Source organism: Melospiza melodia, chromosome 6 (assembly GCF_035770615.1).
Source record: "Melospiza melodia melodia isolate bMelMel2 chromosome 6, bMelMel2.pri, whole genome shotgun sequence".
Taxonomy (NCBI): Eukaryota; Metazoa; Chordata; class Aves; order Passeriformes; family Passerellidae; genus Melospiza; species Melospiza melodia.
The window spans coordinates 7704943-7726842 of NC_086199.1; the positions used below are offsets into that span (position 1 = coordinate 7704943).

At 40.5% G+C, this 21900-nt stretch overlaps 1 protein-coding gene across 1 annotated transcript in view; it reads left to right on the top strand.

Annotated features, from left to right (window-relative positions):
- Positions 1-21900, top strand: part of BRF1 (BRF1 RNA polymerase III transcription initiation factor subunit) — a 173215-nt gene that overhangs the window by 128947 nt on the left and 22368 nt on the right. Inside the window, exon 15 of the mRNA XM_063159797.1 lies at positions 246-502. Within this exon, the coding sequence (XP_063015867.1) occupies positions 246-502 (257 nt within the window). The remainder of the gene's footprint in view (positions 1-245; positions 503-21900) is intronic.

Sequence of the window (21900 nt, forward strand, 5' to 3'; positions counted from 1 at the left end):
CTCTCTATTAAGTAAAGAATTTCTAATAAACTCTCTGGGCACTTGGCAAAAAAGCAAACATTCATCTCTTGGAGAAAAGAGACCCTTTGATCCCATTGAGTGGCAGGAGATGCTTAGCCTGAGCACATCACCTGCATCCCCCACATCAGCAGCACCTGAGCCAGGACTGCTGCACTCCAGCCTGCCCCTCTGCTTCGTGGAAACTTTGTTTGTACCTACATCACTAATTTTATATTTTAATTAAGCCAAAGAAATCTGCAAAGAAGCGGGAGCCAATTCAAGCCAGCACAGCAGGAGAGGCAATTGAAAAGATGTTAGAACAGAAGAAAATCTCGAGTAAAATTAATTATAATGTGCTAAGGGACCTGAACAGCAAAGGAAGTAACACACCAAAGAAAGAGGATGACAGCACTGATGACAGCACCAACACCAAGAAGCTGTCAAGAAGAAAATCTATTGCCAGTAGGAATATAGCCAACCCTGTAAACAGTGTGGGAAAAAGGTACTGCAATTGTTCATTTATATCTCTGTCTGTGAGACTGTCTATGTATCTTTCTGAGCCAGACAATGTAGGGACTGAAACATTTGTTTGAGGCTAAAATAATGTCGAGGCTCTGTTTTTATTTATTTTGCCTGCACTGTCATGGCAACACCTTATTTATAGTTCACATTTCAGAGCTTTGCTTTGGTGTGGGTTAATCATCCCAAAGCCAAAAAAGCCACAAAATCAATGGAAATTCATAAATGTGAATCTATCAGTCAGGGACACCTTTTCTTCATAAAATCCTGACATTTGCTGTCCTTCCTTTAAGTTGTGTGTGTGAGCTGATGTGACACTAAATGTTCGAAAGCTTTTCCTTTTTGCTTGATTTGAAAACTATAGTTCCCATCTGTTTTGACAGCTAGCTGCTTTGATTAGCTTTTATTTTAGTTTTATTCCAAACTTTTGTTGTTAATTGATGACACAAATACAAAGCTTTACAGTAAATATGCTTGTCGGTTTTCTGGTCTGCATTTGAAAATGTTTTATAGTGTGATGAAAGCTCCTGTTTTAATGAGAGAAATGCTCAACTTGCTGGGCAGATTTGTAGTGTGCAGTAAAATGTATAAGGAGATTGATGTGTCAAGTCTGCAATATTCAACTATTTTATCTGTCTGGGGTTTATGAAGTCACATTGAATCATCATTTGAATAATTTTGATGTATAGTAATTTCTTACTTAGATGTTATTTATTTCTTTATTGCCTATTTATTTACTGCCAGGATTATAGACCAAATGCCACAAGGAAATCTCAGTATTTAATTTTGAAATATAAAATGTTGTCTCTGCACAGTTGTTCAGATTTAGGCATGTGTTGAAGCTGGGTAAGGGACCTGGGAGGGCAGGAGAGCAGCCACCTACAAGGTGTGAGAAAACATCTGTTTGTGAAAGAGCAGGATACATGGGGTGCCTGAAAACACGATGCTGGGAAGGTTACTAAGTGCAAATCTCTCAGAAGCTGAGGAAAATAAGGATGGCAAAACCTAACCCCTTATTTAACTTCATTTAACACTGAGGCCAGAGGCACAGGCTTCAGTTTGGGCTGAGAAGCCAAATGCCAAAGTCACTGGCCCCACTGTCACCAGATACAGGTTTTTACAGTATACCAGACATCTTTTCTTCTTTACTCTGTATTTTTGGCTTCATCCTCATTCAGCTTCTCATTCTCAGTATCAAAAGCTTTCCTTTCCAGCTGTTGAGTCACTGGGGATTTTAGGCTCCCCTGTAAGTTGCACGTAAATTTTACACAGGTAAAGGATGGGGAAGATGCATTGAGGATTAACATAAGAGCATTTAGCTTATGCTGTATTTGCAGTTAACAGGTATTAATGAGTCATATTTCTGGTATTTCCAGTAAAGTGGGACCAATTCAGTTGTCTGAAATGCATTGCTGGGTGGGAAGTAGGGGCTGGGCAGGATCCTGGTTGCATTTTAGAGCTCAGCAGTGACATCCAAGCTGAAGCTCCTTTGCCACATCCCAGCCTTGTCACTGCTGGGATTTGCAGAAATGCTGAGCCCTTGGAACTCCTGTTGAATTCAGCATGTAAAACTCTTAACAGGTGTTAAACCCTTTGGAAAATCATGCCATAAATATTTAATTTAACAGTGGTGCAACTTGAAAAGGTTTCTAAATAAATACAAATCAGTATTTTCCAAAAGCAGCTAATAAAACGTATTTATTTTTCCTCTTGAGAGCCTAAAGTACATCCTTAAGATGCATAACAGAGTTTCCTGATGATGATTAGCAGATATCAGATACAATGAATTTTGCAGCAGAACACTTCAGAGGAGGTTGAGGATACATGCAGATAAGTGAGCTAAGAAGATTTTGCACTCCTGAAGTAGGCAGTGCTCTTGCTTAAATATTATCAAGGACTTTATAAACATTAGTTGGGGTTTTTTTTCCTTATAATTAAAAATTTATGACATACTTTTGATTTTTTTAAATGCCATGCCTTTTAAATGGCATGCATAAATTTCTGTGTTCTGCATTGTTCTTATATGCCTTGCATTCATTGCCTTTGTTCAGCACTGTTCCTTTGAGAGGTGAATGGCTAAATACTTTCCCAGGGATACAAAAATCATGATAATTTATATGCAATTAATAATAATAAAACTCCTGAACATTGCTCATTAGAAAATGAATGAAGCAGATAATCTGTCTTTTTCCAGGAGGCATTTGCAGAAATGGGATCATATGGTTTGGGTTGGAAGGGACCTTAAAAGATCATCTCTTGTTTTGGTTTGTAGTGATTTACAGGCCTGCATATTTATCTTTATGTATTTTAAATATTTAGTAAGCTGCATCTGACTGCAATATCACTGTGGATAACCAGGCTTTGATCCAGTCCTTTAGTTCATTGGAGTTGTAGTCAGATTTTAAAGAGCTATTTCTTTAGTCCTGATCCCAATTAAAAGATGCCAAAACAGGCAGTACCAAGTTACAGGATGGGAAACGAATCCTCATTCTTGGTGATTAAAGCAGTGCTCCTGTAATGGTATAAAAATGGAAATTTATATATATATATATAAATATCTTTCTTGCTTTCCTTTTAAGTCATTTCACTTACCACACCAGATTTGGACAGATGATGTAGCCAAGTTTGTCATGTATCTTAAAATTCATCTTCATATACAGTCTGAATCACTCTGGAAATAGGAAGTTGATATTAATTTCTATCTTTCTAATTGCTTCTTGCTCTAAAATAGTCTGTGCTGTTATTTCCACACAGGGAAATTCAGATCATCCCCAAAGAATGGGTACCCCAACTAGACAGGGTGCAATGTCTGTGTGTTTTGTGATTTTTTCTTTTTTTTAATATCACATAAAGTAGCAGTTACTGTGATAATCAGTTTAAAATACAGAAAAGCTTTTGTTTCCTGATGTGATAATGATAGGCAAATTTTACAGTCTTGTAAAAAGTTGTTGATTTGGAAGAAATTTATAAAGAGCTGAAATGCTAAGCAGGTCCCAGGAATATGCTTGAAGTGGATAGTCTTTCACTTGGTGGCCCTTTTATTAGAGCTTTGTTGATACTATAATCACTTAATGGTTACTTGGATTTCAAAGACAATATAGTTTCATCTGTGTCTTATTTTATCAAAATCCTAGTTTTGAAATATCAGAAATGTTTGGTAAATTCTGCAATTTTGGTAGGAAGGTAGTTCAAAGAATTCTTGCAGGTTTCTCCTTGTCAGGTGGGCAGATATTATATACATCTGTATTTTCAGAAGGAAACTGATGTCTTTACTGTGAACTTTTTGAGCTTTAGAAAAAGCCTGACTTTCCTCAGACACATCTCCCAGAATTGTACTCGGTGTTTACTTAATTTATCTGTCAAGATGGTAGAGGACTAGTAATGACAATGTAAGTAATTTTAGGGAACTTTATATTGTGTAAATGTATTTTATTCTATTTCTTATTGCATTTCTGTTCCAGTGAGTATCACGACTGGTTCTTCATATGCAAAATCCTTTTCATTCCCAGTGTGTTGAAGATGTGGCACAGTGGATGTTACCATAATAGATGTTGCAACTCTAATTTCAATTACTAGTTGCACAATTTATCTTCACTAATGTTTTCTGTGCATATGAAACATAAGAATAATATGTTGAACTCCAAGAAAAGAACAATTGCAGCTTCAAGATCCTTAAAATCTGAACTCTAGTTAGAGCTGTGCTGTGCACTGGAGCACTTCAGGTTCAATAAAAATGGTTTTAGGACTGAAAGTATTTGGTTAGAAGCTTAATAATTTATTTTATATTTACTTGAGCTGAATTTTACAACATTACATGTAAAGTGAAATGTGTTGTACCAAGAAAAAGTGGAAACAAGGAAGCTTTCAAGTCACTACTTTTAAAAAATTTTATGCCTATTTCTTGCTATGTGCTTGAAATTGGTAATGATATCAGAAAAGACAGGATCCATTATCAGGGGAGTAAATGTGTCAGGTTAATCTCCTGAAGAATTTGCCTTGGAAGAAATGAAGCAGGACTGTGAAGCACAGTGGAATCCCTTGTAATGAAACAAGGTTGTTCTGAATGGAACCATATGAATATATAATAGCAAACCAAATCATGCCTGCTATGAGTATGACAAAAACCCTTGGTAGTGATCTCAGATCTGATTAGATTTGAAAATTCACCTCCAGATTGTCTCCTCAGTCTCACTGGTATTTGCTGACTGTCCATATTGCCAGTCCAGCTTGGTGCATGGCTCCACCTGTGCTTTACAGCCATGGGATTTGGGTATTGGGAATTGTGCCCTTTCAGTGCCAGGGACCTGTTCTGCTGCTCAAGTTCCTGCTCTAGTTAAATTTTTAGCTCCAGCTAAAGTTTTGTTAGGTTTTCAATGGGTGTCACAACTCCAGAAAAATCTTCTTTATTAGGGAGAATGTATGAGATGCTTTTCTGCGGCCTTGCATGCGACATCTTGTTTACCCTGATAAATTGCTTGGTGCTTTCTTGTCTCTAATTGGAATCATATTTCCCTGGAGGGTAAAATATGGGCAGAAGCCTAATTTTGATGCTTTGGAGGAGCCTGCAAGGAGCCACACTGCCAGGGAACCTGGGGAAACAATGAGAGGCCCTCAGCTGCCTCCCCCAGCCTCCACCCTTGTTTGTAGTTCCCCTTTTTGGTGTCCAGGATGGGGTTTTTGCTCTGTAAGGCTGGGTGCTCCAAACTCAGCTAGAAGTGTGAGTGTTGCCCAGAAGAGCTGTGGCTGCCCCATCCCTGGAGGTGCTCAATGCCAGGTTGGATGGGGCTCTGAACAGCCTGGGACAGTGAAAGCTGTCCCTTGGCCTGACATGGTGACCTTTGAAGGTCCCTTCCCAGCCAAACTGCTCTATGATTCCATGATTCTACCAATCCTCATTCTGCATTGGCCATGGCTTGTCACTGATTTTTATAAAACCAAAGGAAATGGATTTTTCCATGTACAATATTTTTAGTTCTGCATTACAAGACTGGTATTTGTGGAGGGGAGGAGCATCAGCTCATGTTTTCCAAATAACTGAGGCCAATCCAAACCAGCATGAAACAATGCTCAGCTTGAATAATCTAAGGGATTCCTGAGCATCTTAAAACCTTTGTATTAGTTAAACCAGGTGATTACAAAAGTTAGAGCTCTTTTGATTCACTGCATCAATAAGAGTTGTTGATTTAGAACCTTCTTTGTTAAGAAAAATGACATTGCAGTAATAATTTAAAAGTTTGGGAATGGGTATTTTAAAAGTTCCTTGTCTGCAAATGGTGCAGTGGAGTCTGGGGGGTGTCTGCAACCAGTCCTTACAGGTTGGTAATTGGTGATGAAGCAAAGCTCCTGCAGAGGGACAGATGCTGTGTTTGGTGAATATGAAACTTCTGAGAGTCTTTTCCGCGCTGGCTTTGGTGATATTCTCTCTACAAATGGGTCCTTTCAGATTAGATCTTAGTATACTCTAATTTTCTACCATATATTTTTATTTTTCAGAATTGCCTTCGGCCCTTTGTCTAATTTGCTTTTGATATCCTATTTTTCTCTCTCTGCTTTGAATTCTGTTACAGGGTTTGGAATTCGTGTGTGTTTACTCAGAGTGAGATATAAGATTTTATTTATTTTCTTGTGCTACTTTAGACCTTCTTTTTCTATGTGACTAAAGGGGCAACACTGATTTCCCACCTGGAATAAAATTCCTTACAAAAGATACTGTGATTCCTTGCTGAGATGGTAGTTAGGAGTTTATAGCTTAGTTGTTATTTGATATTATTTAGTGTTTTGTATGGAAGCAGTCTCTTTTTGGCTGCAGGATTCTGGCTACACTGTGATTCCTGGGTACACATGGTGGGAGTGTGTGGAGTCAGCTTTTGGTTTGAATATTGTGTACATGGTGAATAAATTCTCTAACCACTTGGACATAACTGTTTTCTTATGTGATCTGTGCTTTGAGAGTTTCTTTGGAGTGTATTTTCATGTGTGTTTCTGCTTTGCTGTGGTATATAATCATTTAAATCAAAGGTTAATCAAAATGATTACTCATTTTGAACAGGAAAACGGTGACATTTGATAAGTACCTCCACTTTAAATAAATCCTACCAGTATTTTCCAATCTTGTAACTTTTAGAGGGGCAAGCTTATACCAATTATGTTTAGTATTTTATTTACAAAAAAGCTAATCCAAGGGAAAAAAAAATGAGTTCAAGGCTTCCAAGGTTCTGCTTTTTAAGTCATGCATCTCCTTATTACAGTCAGCTCTTTGGGGGAGAGCCTCCTGAGTGACCTTGAGAGGAGCTGACGCTGGAGTTTGCTTGTTCACAGCTGATTTGAGGAGTGGATCTGCTCGAGCCTGTCGTGGTGTGACCTGGCTGATGCTGCAGGTTACTGCTGTGCTGTGAGCTAAGCAGCCTTTTGTAATAAAGAGATAAAGGAATGGGAGAGAAACAGATCTGACCCAACATGTTTTAAAGCAGAGCGTGTGGTTTCAGTGTGTGAACGCTGAAATGTGATGACCAGCAGTCTTTCCCTCTTCAGTAAGTGAGGACACAGGAGGAAAAAGGCATCATTTTCTGCATGTTGCACCATTCTCTGAGAGGATGCAGAGCTGGGCAAATGCCACTGAGGGACTGGGAGACAGGAGCCAGCTTGGGGTCCAGGCAACGATGCAGCAGGTTGTTACTTTATCCTGAAATTCACTTCGCTTGGCACTGAGCCAGGACTGAAAGATGGGGAAGAATAATTTTTTCTTTAAAAAAATCCCCAAAACAAAACAGAAAAAGCCTCAACAAAGCAGCCCCCTCCCCAACTCCCCCCACACCTGTCCTTACAGAAGCTGTCAGGTGTTTGTCAGGAATTGATGTTTATTCTTATTATTCAGACTGTTTTGAGGATCAATTCCCTTATTCCCCCAATACAATAGCATTTTTATTTCACATCTGTCAGGCTCAGTGCCTCGCAAAATACAGCTGCAATAAACTCTGAAACATGCATCACTGGGAAGGGAGCTCCCACCCAGCCATTGCCTGGCATGGCTTGTGTCCCCAGCCTGCTGCAGGAGCTGCTGCTGACAGTCATTCCCTGCTCATTCCAGCATCTCTGAACTTTTTGTCATGTTTCTTAGGGTGAGGTTAGCAAAAAAAACTCATTCCTTCATCCCTTAGTTCTTTCCTTCCTTCTGTAGGAGGTGAATCATTTCCCCTTTCATGCCTCTTCTGCCAGTGAGTCAAGAGAAATCAAGTTTTAAAATATTTTCTAGCCTGTTATATTAGTAAAATGAGTATTCTTGGTAAAAAATCCCAGTTTGGGGCTCATTAGTTTCTGAATCCTGGAATGAAATGCCAGAATTTCAGTATGGCAATTAACCCACCCATATCCTCATTCTGTAAAATACAGTTGGAGAAAAAATAGCTTAGTGATAGGGGAAATAATGTAAAGAAGCCTCCTTGATGTGACCTGTACCAATTTATTTAAGTTCAGTGATGCTGCAAATCATCCATCCCTAGTTGTACATCATTCATTAAGAGCTTTCAGATTTTATAGTACAGATTTCTAATGCTGTCAGAATGTGGTTTAGTGTAAGGATAAGGATAAGGGAGCATTGTCTGCTGGGACTGCAGAGGAGTGTTCCTGAGCTGTCATTTACTGGGAGTTATGAGAACCTTTGAGAAATATACATATATAAACCCTTCAAGACTGGGTGAGGACACATCTCGACTTGTGTGAGTGTTTCAGGAATAACAAGAATCTGCCAAATCCAGTGCTCTGTTCCATTTATCCCAAATTATTAGAATGCCTTCAATTTAGAACTAAAAAGGCATTGATCCAGCTCGACCTTGTGGCCCAGACCCAGGTCAGGTCTCCTTATTTTTACAGCAGCCTTTTTGTTTGCTTAATATAAATTGGATATTTCTTTTCTGCCTCCCACTCAAGAAAGTCATCAATGTGTTGAATTCCAGGGGAGGGTGGCTGGGCAGCACAAAGGTGCAGAGGAGTTTTTGGTGACTGTCTGAAATAATTTCTTCTTGCATTTTAAAACCAAATAGGAGCAATTTGTGCCCAGAAGATAATTTTGTGTGACAGTTGGATTGTGAGTGCCTTGTTTATCTATGTTCTCATTTTCAGCTTGGTTATAAGAAAAGACTCTGCGAGCTTTTTTCTTCCAAATTACACTCAGTGGGTCTAATGGGAGACAATATAAATATGTATGTGCAGTCTCTTGAACTTTATAGCGTGTTAGCAAAAATAGTTATGTGGTTATATGTGGTGCAGGGATGAGGAGAGTGGGAAGAAACAAAAAATTGGAAGTGTTATGTGTCTTGTTATCAAACCCTGGAGGTGCCTGTCCTGTGGCTGAGAGGGCGTCAGCACTGTGAAATGCTTGTTCTCAGTCTGTAGATTTTTCTGATTTATTTTTTCTCCTTTTTTTTTTTTTTTTCACGGATGGAAAATGATTCGTTTCTGAATTGATTTTTCTTTGACCCCTTTTCCAGCAGGGTCTGCTTGTTGGTCTTTACAGTGTGTGTCTGCTCATTTTTCCGGTTTAAACCACGGGAAGTGAATGTCTGATGTGTTTTAGATGTGTCAGTGAAGTTGAGTCTTCACTGAGTATTTGTAAAATGTTGAAGGGAAAGGAGCCAACCAAACAAAATATTAACTTTCCCTCACTGCAATGTGGCATAAATTATTTTACCAAGGCCAATACCCAAGCCAGGGGAGCAGTCACACGGAGCTTCTTGTGGCATTTCCAGATGGGATGGCTGGCAGCCATGCTGTGGTTAGGAGTGCAGTTCTTTCACCATGGCAGGGCAAAGGCTTGGAAAGTTGCAGCAGTTTGTTACAAAACTTGAATTACTATTTGCTCACGTAATATTTAACAGCGTCCACATAATTAGTGTTAAATCAGCCAGTGTGCTGTAACTCAGTCATTTATGGAAGTGCTGTTCCATTACCCAGTGATGCTGCTGGTGCACTCGCTGAGTTCAATTTTACCTTGGCTGCAGTTGTTGCTAAATATAGGTTAAAACATTCTGAGATAACTTTACATGTGGTCTTGGAAGATATATGCAGCAAATTTAACTTTTTCTTCTGTTGCTGGATTTCCAATTTATTGTGAGTCAGAAATCTCTACCCAGCATTTTCCCTTTCCTCCAGTGCTGCAAGGCCATGGATTGAACAAACCCATTGCTGAGTTTGGGACGTTCAGATCTGAGGACACTTCCTGACCTGCTCTGGGGCAGCTCATCTCCTCTTCTCTCATACCTTCCTCGTCACCTACAAATATGATGGAGGGAAACCACCAACTTCTTACAGATCTTTTGCTCTCCCCCAGAGTTTTGCCCATGAACAGAACCCTTGTGTTGCCACACAGGTCAGACACAGAGAAGAGTACAGCATGTGTGGACCTCAGGAGCTGCTGTCCATCTGCAGAGGAGAACCTCTGGCCCTGAGCACTCTTCCCAGGCATTGCTTGGCTCAACAGCTGTCAAAACCCAGGCAATTTAAAGGATACAGTGAGGCTGTAACAGCCCACAGCATGGCATGGTGTGATAGATTTTAAATCTTTATTTATACTCAGAGTTGAGTGTAACCTTCCTGCTGAATTGGAGCACTGAAAGATGTTGGACATTGAGAGCCCTCTCAGGCCACATGCAGAATAGAAGTATTCAGATATTTATTAAGTAGTCTGTCACCTCTTTATTCTGAAATGGTTTTAGATGTGATATTGTGAAAGAAATATATGCTGTTATGGCATAGTGTTCTTTTAAGAAGTTATCAACATATTTAATCTGAGTGGTTTGAGATATTTAATCTGAAGTATGAAGGACACGCATACAGATTTGGAAGTGGAATGAAGTGGCTGGCATATTTATTTTGTAAGGTTATCTTTGCCTGTCTAGAGGGGTAACATAGTAGTTTTAGGAGAAAAATGGCTTTGCACATTTCTGTATGGATTTTATCACGGAGCAGTAAAGAAACAAAATAATTTGGAATCCTAACTAAAGCTGTTGGTGAAGTTGAGTGAGATAATCATCAGATTAAAGCTGTAGTTGAATCAATCAGTCATCTGATGAATTAATAACAGAGATGAAAGTCAACAATGAATCAAATTATTAGATGAAGAGAAGCAAGACAGAAATCAGGGTAGTTTAAAACATTGCAGCAGGTTATTACAAGGCAGTGTCACTTGCTGCCCTGTTCCTGGGGCACAAGTGGGACCATCCAGTCTGGGCTTAGTAAGTCAATGGAAGGGTTAATTCTGTGCCTGAAGGTGCTGCTTAACTGGAGGTGGTTTAGAAGCTTGTTCTTTTTCCTGCCAGATAAACTGTGTGCAAGCAATATTGGCTTCAAATTTGATATGCAAATACAGCACGTCTTAGACATGTTTGCACTTTATTCATACCTATTGAAATATTACAGAGAAATATGGTGGGAACAGAGCAGCAGAACAGTGAGCTCCTTTGTGCGGATTGTTTGTGGAACAAGATGTCTGGGAGAGCAGCTTGGGTTGCTCATATCCCTGATGGTGCCTGCTGTGGGCTTTGTCTGGGTGTTCTCATGTCAGGCTGTGCCTTCTGAGCTTTCTCCTCCACCTCTGGACAGTGTCCAGGAGATTAGGATCATCAATGGCTCTCAGTGATGTGGCAGTGCCAAAAAATTGCTGTTTGCCAACATGTTCATTTGTTGCCCCACCTCTAAAGCCATCTAAAGGCAGTGGTGAGTTGAGAGCTTGCTTTGCCTACAGCCTGCTCTAGTCCAAATGTGATTTGGACCCCTGGGAAGTCTGGAATATAAAATATTATTGGGCCTTGCTATCAGATTACATGTAATTTATTTTTCAAGTCAGAGCATAAATACTCTGAAAGTACAAGAGAGAAGCTTGCTGAGAAAGCTTTAGTCTCATCATGGGAAAACTCCAGAGTATATATACCTTAAATTTCCATAAATCCCTGTAGGAATAGAGATACTTTCTATCCATTCTTATTTTCATTTTCCTGTTATTTCTTGAAACATTCTTGTTCCTTTTCAAGAGCAAAGCACTGGGGTAATGAAATCATTTGGTTTAACTGGATTTCATGCATTGATCTTGTATGGCTCAGATAGACGTTGTCATAGATTTCATGAAAAGAAACCTAATGCTGTACCAATTCAGCAAATCTAAAAGCATGAGATGACAACAGTTGTTTCTGTTCTATTAAAAAAATAAAAAAAAGGAGGGTGGGGAAGCCATGAAGGGCAGAAAGACAAGAGGATAATTAAGGATTTAAAGCCACTGAGGTTTGGACATTTTTGCAACCAGTGAGCTGAGTCGAGTGTAAAGTGTGGTGTGTGTAAACTGTAAGGAATCATAAATTCTTAACATAAATTCAGTGTAATGCAAAATAACTTCATAGTAAATGACTGAGTAGCTCGAGAGATCTTGGCTGGAAGGGAAAGGTTTCTGTAAAAATAAACCTCATCTCGCTGACCTTTGCCAACCCCGGCTGCCTCTCTCTTAATCTAACCTGAAGAGATGAGAACAACTGCAAACATCAAAAGGAGCCGTGGCCAGCATTGTGTCCCATTGTGCTCAGGAGGGATTTCTCAGGAAGCAGCAGCCTGGCCCTGCTCCGGAGCCTTCCCCCGCTGGCACCAACAATGCAGCCCTGGCTGCAGGTCAGCCTGGCCATCCTTGGAACAACAACCCACCGCTCCTGACATGATGGATGGATGGGAAACCCGACCCGGGATGCATTTGCCCAAACTTGTTTGGAGGATTTGCTGCGTTTATTGAGCCAACATTTTTCAGGTGCTTCCTGTGTTTTATCCAGGAGTGGATAAAGAGCTCCTGTGTTCAGCGGCAGAGGAGACAAATGTAATTGCATCACATTGAAAGTTTGCCTTTCAACATAGTAATCCCCAGAGTCTGGATTTTTACAGAAATTATATATATATTTTTTTACACATGCAGTTATACACACACACACAGAGCTTTTACAGAAAAAAAAAATTCAGATATTCATTGGAGGAAAATGCAGGTTTCATGCATTTATTTCTGTCTTGTGGGGAGAGCTGACAACATTTCTGAGATCTGATGATTACTAGGCTGTAGTTTTCTGTTAGCTTTGGGTCACAGTTTAAAATTACTCCTTAAAGCTTAAGGAAGTCTTAAATTATGAAGCAGTAGGAAATCCTGAGATCCAAGGCACTGAGTGAGCTTGCAGTATAGTATATATTCATTATTTTGTTACTACTTCAGTAGCTCACAGGTATTAAGCACAGCGTTATATTAACTTTTTGGTGAAGTCCAGGCACTAGAAAACTCAAGTTTATGGTTCAGCATTTGCTGATAGGATTTGCAACTGAGGGAAGTCCAGACTTCAGATGGCTTTTGCAGAGTGCTTGTAAGAGGCCAGCCACAGGAACAGATGCATTTTTGTCTAAATTACTTTCCCTCTCTTTTCAATTTCAGTATCTGCTGATTTCATTTTAAAACCCATTTTAAAGCAAACGAAACAGCTAAGGGTTTTTCTAGCACAGTAATCAAGACCTTCAATACCCTACCTCTCTACAGACCACAGTTTTAGGAGCTGATGTTTGTGCTGTGGTTGCCTGTTGCTGGGCAGGGTGTTGGCATATGCTGTGGGGGACACAGTGGAGCAGAGGTGACCCATTTCAGGCTCTACTTCCAAGTAATTTTCAAAGTTGATGAAGATTTTCAGGCTTTTATTGGAGGACTTATCTTTTCCTAAAGCACTCTGAACAGCAGAGCTCCTCTTGCCTGTGCACTCTGCTCCACATCACTGCTCCAGAGATATCTGGCCAGCTTCCAGTTTAAATTCACTTAATAGGGTAAATTTGAAATGATTTAAACACTCTCAATTTACCACCATAACCAAAGGGTCGAAGCCAGGAGCTGCAGAAGCACTGATATTGAAGAGAATTTTTGAGGAGGTATTTAGATGCAGCTGCTTTTAAAATGTCATTAAGATGAGATAAGGAATGCTTTAGGTAAGTGATTCGTGATTCCAATCTCCCAAATCTTCTGTTAATGGATCACCTGAAGATTTTCTGTACTTACTTTGGCCTGGAGTTTGTCTCACTGACCTTGGTGGACTTTGGTTCATGCCCTCACACCTGAGCAATGTGTATTTTGGGATGTATATGGGATTTTTTGTTATGTATACAGGCACCACACAAAATGGTGAGGCTCTGTCCCTTACAAGGCAGCCCTTTGACTGAATGGATGTGCTCAGGCATTGTGCATGCTTTTGGGACAAAATGGTGAAACAATCTACTTTAAAACACCTGAATTTTTGCCAATTTGTGCTGCAGCTTTCAGGTAATTAAGTTACTGTAGATGCTGTCTATTCTATTGATGCAAATATTTCCTTTCTTGTTTTGTGAGACTTTTTAGGATGGGCATCACCCTTGTTTTTAATGATCTTTTTTCAGCTCTTACCAAGTATATCTCAATGTGATTTATTATTTTTCTGTCTAACAGGCTCCTAAACATGGTTTTTTTGACTGCAGTTCTTTCAAAATCTAGAAAAAGAACCTTTCATTTTGCATGAAGAGGAGAAAATAGCTGTGTTTTTCTTTCCCTTAGAACTTCAAAGGCATAAAAAAAATAAATAGAAAAATAGAGAAAAATAATTCAGAGATGCTGAAAGGGGCTCACTGATTTAACTGTAGGGAACATTCACGTATCTGCCATTTTGGTCTCCTGAGAATCAATACTGTGAAACTAATCTATGATGCTGCAGGAGTCTATAATAACTCCAACATATTATCTTTCAGAGTATTATTACTGGAATAAAAATTGTTGGCTTTAAATTTCGGAGATATCAGGATACTCATCCTGGCATTCATTATTTCATAAAATGGATCCACAGTGTTCTCTGTGTGCAGACACAGTTCGATATTCCTTCAAAATTGTATTGAAGGATGGTCATGCTGTTCCAGTGATCCTGTCCAGCACAGTTACTCTTGGATGGGGATGTAAAAAAAAAACCAAGAAGCCCAAGCAAAATGTGACTGCTTCATTTCTGCTGCTCATCATTGCAAAGATGTCATCTCTCAGTTGGCTGATGAAGGGAAGGCAAAGGAGTGTCTGTATCAGCCTGGTTTTTCCCAGTGAGAGCTGCAAACCCACCTTGAAATTTTTTCCTGTTGACTTATGGTCTTTGTTTGTTAGATACTGTGAGTTTGTAATTGGTTGAGGAGGGAGAAGCATCTTTAGTGATGTATTTATTGCTGTAGTGATAGACAAGTTATGAAGTTTGGGCTAATTATAATTTCCTGTATCTCTGTAAATGGATTTGAAATGACTTGTTTGCTCCTGTGCTATAGTAACTTCAGTCATTTATTATTTTTCTTTCAAGCAACTGAATCCCACATTGCCTCTAATCTGGGAAAATATTAGATTTCCTTCACCTAATCGTAGAGTCTTGGTTTTGCAATTACATTTTGAAACAGTGATGGACAATTGTCAGTGAAAGCAAAAAGACACAATTCGTACTGAGGCTGAATCTGGAAAAATGTTAAAAATATGTCTGGAAAACAAGCAGTCAGCAATGGAAGTAGCAAAGTCTAATTTTCTACTGGTTGGCATCTTATTCCCCTTGGTCATTCCCTTCCTTTCCTGAAGCAAGATCCCCAGTTCTGCAGCTGGTGGCTGTGTGGGATGGGGTTGATTCCTTCCCCTTTGGTGGGGGAACTCTGTTGAATCTCTTCGTGCTTCCAGTTTTCACAAAGGAACTTGTTTATCTTGGTGACTTCTGCCTTTATCGTTTTTTGTGGTCAGCAGATGTTTGGAGGGGTTGGAGCGGAGTGTAAGTGACATAGATGGAATGTCACTATGGATGTTGCGTAGTAATCTTTTTATAATTATATTTTATTATATTTTGCATAATTATCTTTTCTAAACAGTGGAGAGTGCACCCTGTTTATGTGGGCAAAGACTTGGAAATAAGGGATGCATTTCTTTTAAGTAGTAGCTGATTTTTGGGGATTGGACTAGATGGCCTTTAAAGGTCACTTCCAACCGAAATTGTTTTATGATTCTATAAATTAATAGGACTTTCTGAGCTTATGGTGGTGTGGGGTTTGGTTTTGCTGGTTTTTGTTTGGGTTTTTTTTCCAACTGATTTACTATCTAAATATCTTCTAACATATAGTAACTGTTGTTTTTTCAAGATGAATCCAAAATCACCGCATTGCTAGGGGCAGAATAATCTCAAAAATAACCTTTAACCCTCAAAAACACCTATGTTAGAGTTGCCCAGTATTGGTAATGAATACATAGGTGTGATGCATTTTATCAACTTCACTTGTAGAGAGCCAAAGGGAGTTTGTCATAACACGAGTCCCTTATTGATGACACGGTTGTCTGTGATTGATTAAAAGTGGCAGATTTATTTCAGCTTCAACTCTTTCCATTAGCATTCCTATCGACCATCTGGCAGTGGAAAACCTCACTTGTGAGATAGACTGGGATCTTGTTAAAAAAATTACGAGATTTCTTGGGGCCTTTTTTTTGCCAGTGTCCTGATGAGCCAGAAAGTTGTCACTTCTAGTGACACTTCTCATTGCCTGAAAGGGTTGAGACTGATGCTAGGTCAGCCTGTGGCTTGGTTTTAATGGCTTTTAATTATTGCCTTGATTGCAGCAAACATCCAGTTAATGGTTATGCAAGTATCATTTTGTGGGCTTTGTAGCTCTTCAGTAGCCTTCAGTTGTTGGTTAGGATGAGAAAGATCAACTTGCTGTTTAAGTGGGAGGAACAGAGAGAGCAACTTCTTTCAAAATGGTGCCTGCATAAAACTGGAACTTTCCCTGAATTGCTCAATTATGAGAACATCATATCATAATCAAAATCATTTGACCGTACTTAAGATGGCCTAATCAAAATAATTTACAGATTATGTGCAGGGAGGGATGCTTGAGGGACAAAAAGTGAATTCTAAATGGATTGTGACGTTGCAAAGTGTGGAGGTGCCTGTGTGTCCATTACATGGTAGATACATGCACTGATAGGAGAGAAATATGGAGATGGCTTGAGGGGGTGATCCCACCTCGGGGCATTCAGGGAGGCTTTGCAGCAATACAGTGAGTTACATCACAGCCTGAAATGCAGCAGCTGCTCTGCCCCACTGCCCCCTGATGAGTAATAGAGTAACAGGGCAGTCTTTGGGAAACAGCTTTATGGGGCTTTTCTGCTGCTGTGTTTGCCACTTGGAGTTGTAATGGCCAGCCCTGGCTTCCCACCTGCAGCATCCCCTGCTCCCCAGAAATACAGCCATTCAAAATAAAGGCATGAAATCTTATGGTTAGGACTGCTTCCTTCTAAACTTTATTGGAGGCATTCTAAAGATTAATGTTACCTGTGTTTTGCAGAGAGGTGAGTTATGACGAAGAATATGTGAGTTTCCTTGTATCTGCTGGGTTTGCTTAAAAAAATTCTTTGACGTTGTTGTTAACCATGCTTTTTTCAGGGAGGGAGGTTTGGCAGAAATGTTTCCATTTCTCAGAGTGTGATAGATTTCTGTCCAGGCACTCCAGAGCTTGACCTTGGGGGCTGTAAATATTTTAAATGGTTCCATGGGTATTTCAAGGTTGTGGCTTGCTGAGGCATAATGCCCAAGGGACAGCTCCCTAAACGGGCTCTTCATTGCACTTAGACTCACACAAACATTGCAGCAAGTGAAGGTGTTAAAAATATGCGTGAAGGTCAAAGTGACAGGTCTTATTAGGAGCTTACTGGCAATAGTTTTCTTGAAGAGTAATCTCCTAACAATTTATTCTCAATTTTGTATTCTATTTTGGGTATTGTGTTGATGCAGCATTAAGATTACAAAGATGGTAGTTGCTTGTGCAATATTTAGCATTAGAAAGGGGATGGATCCCTTCTGGTTCTATTTTGCATCATTAGATATGTTTATGCTGGGGGAGTATGCAATTTCTGAAAATGAAATGTTTTTGGAGTTAGCAGGAATTATCTGAAACCCATACATAATGTATAGTGTAATTCTTTTGAAGGTCTCCTATGTTATCCATTTTTTGGTGTGAAATAAGGTAATATTGGAGTAAAAATGGGTAGGAAATTTATTCAGCCACTTGAAGGCATTTGGTGGAGCATTAAGATTTGTTTGGTTTTAAGTGTTTCTCAAAAAGTGCTTCTCTTGTCCGCTATTTTAATTGTGCCATCACATCTGTGGAAGATCATTATCATATTCTTTTATGCAGGCACGTGTCAAAACATTACTCACTTCCAGCCATCTGTAGACTGTTTGATACAAATTCAAAAATTGAGCTAATAGCCAAGGCACCATCCTTGTATCAGAAAGTTTCCTCAATTTCATCACCTACAGGGTTTTTTTGTCCTACTTACCACATTTTTTTTCCAAAACAATGCCTTTTGGCAGCTCCTGTTGTATTCATGCCGTTGTTTTGGATAACAGGCCAGACTTTCACACACCACCATCTCCGTGCACTCTTCTGGATCCTTTGCCAGTTGTCTGCTTGAACACCATCTGTTCCTGGCAAGGAGTTACCTTCGAATACCTAACAAAACAGGTCATGGGAAAAGCCAGAGTCTTCCAGGAGCTAATGGTGATAACACTGGCGGATCCTCTGTTAGCATTTTCCTCCTAGCACTTCAGGAAAGTTGCTGTGTTTAGGCAGATTCTCTCAGCCCAAGATCTTTCCTTTTGAGGAGCAGTTCCACACCTGCCAAAGTGAGCAGCAAGGAGGGTGCTAACTTGCAAGGAGATGTTTTGTGGGAAGCTTGAACAATGCATGAAATTCAGTCCTACCCCATAATGACTTGGAGAACGGCACTAATGAAATCTGCAGGAGACAATAAAGTGAGTCATACAGCAAAGTCGACTGAAAATGGCTGTGCAAAGTAGTGCTGCTAAGGAAAAAAAAATATAACCGAGAGTAGGAAATAAAAAAGAGCATCTTGGAAAACATCCAGGCTAATGCATCCAAAGAAATACAATCTGAAATGCAGAGGAACATGGGAGCAGAAGCTGTAAAAGCCATAAGGCTGAAAAAGATAAAGAGATAGTGGACTGCAAATTAGATATGAGGCTCTACAAAAAGACCAATTTGGGCCACTCGTTGGAGGAACAGCATGTGACAGATTAGGGAGGCATTAGGCCTGTCTTGGAGAACCATTTGCCTCTGCAGATGAGAGAATGGGAGTCATTATTGTGGTTTCAGCAGGAGAGAAAATAGTGGTGTTGATCTGGAGGAAGTGCTGAAGCCCCATCCAGAGTGTGGAGTGAGGAAAAGGCTGATTTCAGTGGGACAGCAGGAGTCTCAGTGGTGGTAAGTTGGGTGCTGTGTTGGAAGACAGTGTAGTCAAAATACAGGTTCAAAAATACTGAAGTGAATTAAGATCTTTGTCTCATTTTGGAGCTGTATCTGGTTATATGAGGTCTGAATTTCTTCCTTAGTGCACTCATGAACTGGAAGAGGGATAAATGGTGATGGTGAAGCATTTACTCACTTCCAAGGATGCTCTGTAGCTGGAGGAGAACAATCACTGTGTGCCCTCAGAGGGTGCTGCATGTCCCAGCCACTGAAGGGTGAGAGGGGAGGATGGGGATGCCAGGCTGGGCCAGTTTCATCTCCCTTCATTGAAGTCAGCTCCTGAAAAGTTTCTTTTTTTTCTGGCTACTCACACAAGTAGAAGTGCAAAAGGGTTTGAAAACATCTTGAAAGGAGTTTGTAAATCACCAGGGCTGGTTTGTTTCTCCTGCATGAGTGGGGCTGTCACATGCTCTTTGGAATGGGGGCAGCTGAAAGCTCCTGCCTGCAACCCAGGCCATGCTGGTGTGAAGTGGAGCTGTCTTGACCTCTGTCCACCATGGCTCCTGTTGACCCTATTAAAGTGGGTTTAGTCCTAAAGAAACAAATCATCAGCTAATTATTTCCCCACTCTGGTGGCCCTTCTCACAGATGATTTACCATTTCAAGTAGGAGCAGTTGTTTTAAGGTTTTTGTTTGTTTGTTTGGGATTTTTAGTGTAGCAAACAGAAGGGGAAAACTAAAATCTGATGCTGGGTGCAGGTCAGTTTTCATGTTGAAAGGGTTGTATGAAAACAGGTTATGTGGCAGCTTTGAAAGTGGTCCAGCTTGCTGCTTAGTAGGCCTGCATTTTGCAGAGCCTGATTATTCAAATGAGTTTTTCTAATATTGGCATTAATTCCCTTAGAGCAGTGTATGAAGTTGCTTATTTCACAGTCCTCTTAAACGTGGGAGCCTGGCTGTGAGCAGAGCAGACTGCTTATCAGCTCAGCAGCCTCTGCAGCATCCTGAGTTCAGTAAATGCTGGGAGTCAGCCTTGAGAGTTTACAGACACTGGCTCATGTTTCCTTTGCTCTGGATTTCACTTGAAATCAGGAGTTTTAAACCCAGGCTAAATTTAGAGAGAAGAGGGAATTCCAGTTGCTGGAATTGCATGGCCAGCAAAGCATCTCCTGGCCAGGGGCTGAAGGGGATGGAGTTTGGGAGGGCTCTGCAGACAAAGCCCAGCAGCAGCTCTGTGGTGAGAACTGAGCCCAAAGGTAGTTCATGACTTTGTCAGAGAAGTGCAGGAGGAGGCAAAGAGCCTCCAAAACAGCACTTTTACTCTCTCCAGGCAGGTTTTTGGTTTTTTTCTCCTTTCAAATGGTTTTATTTTACTGTATCTGACACCAGTCAAGGAGAGAGGAAGCTCTTTAACCTTAATGCAAATAAAACAGTAGTGTTTTAGAAAAAAAAAATCTGCTTGCTTTATACCTCTAGGCCGATGGTTGTGACAGACCAGAGAATTTAACTATAAAATTACTCATTAGTTGGGGGTTTTTTTCTTAATCTGTTTAGCTGTAACAATCCATTTGAAGCCTAATTTTTGCTTAGGAGGAATAAAAAAATTACCTGTAGCAATAAATTCATCTGTCTGTCATGCTGTTTATCTGTCTATCTGTCCCCTAAAGACTAGAAAATGTTGGTTTTTATTTCTATACTCTTGCTGAAAATCAATTGTGACATTTTCTGTTTAGGCTGCTAAAGGTTTTGGCAGATAGAACATGGATTTTGTCTTTTGATGGTGAATTCAATTCAACATTTATTGCAGAGACCTCAAGTGCTTAAACGTGTGGTGATAGACAACTAAACCTCCCACTGTGCTGAACTCCACCAGGTCTCGTCAGTAGTTTTGCTATTCAAAAAGAATTGGGACTTGTTTCATCTGTTTTTAATAAATATGAGGCTTGCATGCTGTTCATGTCAGAACTAAAGCCAACTCTGAGTTGCAGTTTGACATGTAGACTCTTCACTTTTTAGCTCTTGCTGCTAAAGATACCTACTCAGGGTGTTGTTATCCTTAAAAATATGTAAGGGGCTTTTACATCTTCTCATCTGAACCGTGATGTTGAAATGTTTGAGGGAAAGGAAAGCAAAATCCAGGCTGCAAAAATGCTGGTTGTGTAAGAGGGGACACACCTGGACTTGATGCTGGCCAAGATGAATACCAGCATTTGGGAGCAGTCGGGTTTGGTTGGGTCGGAGATGCTGTTGCTGATGCTGGGGTGAGTCTGATGGAGACCTCTCCTGAAAGCTGGGACGTGGGAGGAGGGCACAGCTGGGTTTGGTTGGGTCTGAGACGCTGCTGGGGTGAGTCTGATGGAGACCTCTCCTGAAAACTGGGACGTGGGAGGAGGGCACAGCTGGGTTTGGTGGGTCAGACATCACCATCATCCTGGCCTCTCCTGCATCATCCTGGAGGATTTGCTCAGGTGATGTCTACAGGAGAGTGATCGGTGATCCCAGGGCCTGTGCCCTGAGCTTCCTGGGAGCTGGAACACCCCATGGATTTTGTGAACTAAAGTGCATTAAACACCAGCAGCTGTTACTGGGGGCCACGGGGATTGCAGGGAGCGGCGCGTGGCAGGCAAGGGGAGCTGCTCCAGGCTGGATTTGCCAAACACAAACACACTCCCTGTGCTGCCAGCAGGGCTGGTGGGCCAGGAGCCCGCTGCAGTGACAGCACCTCCCCAGACTGCTTTTGCTGGGAGATGAGAGAAATCTGCTCCCGGGCTCTCTGCGTGGTGCTGCCATTTGGTGCAAACACCACATCACTCGTATGCCGTGTCTGAAGTGTATTTTTTCATATTTATCATTTATCCTGTGAGATGGATGGGGAATCTGAAGGTTAGGACTGCTTGCATGGGCATCAGAATTCAGTGGGAAGACATAGAGGCAGTAAATGAATTCAGTATTGGATTGATCAACTTCTGCCAGTGTTGGCAATTGGTTTTAGCACGCTTGTGTGAAATGTGTTTATGGTAGAAACATGTATTTTGTTTAAGAGGTTAGGCTGCTTTCTTGTGCTCTTGTATTAAGATTTTCAAATAA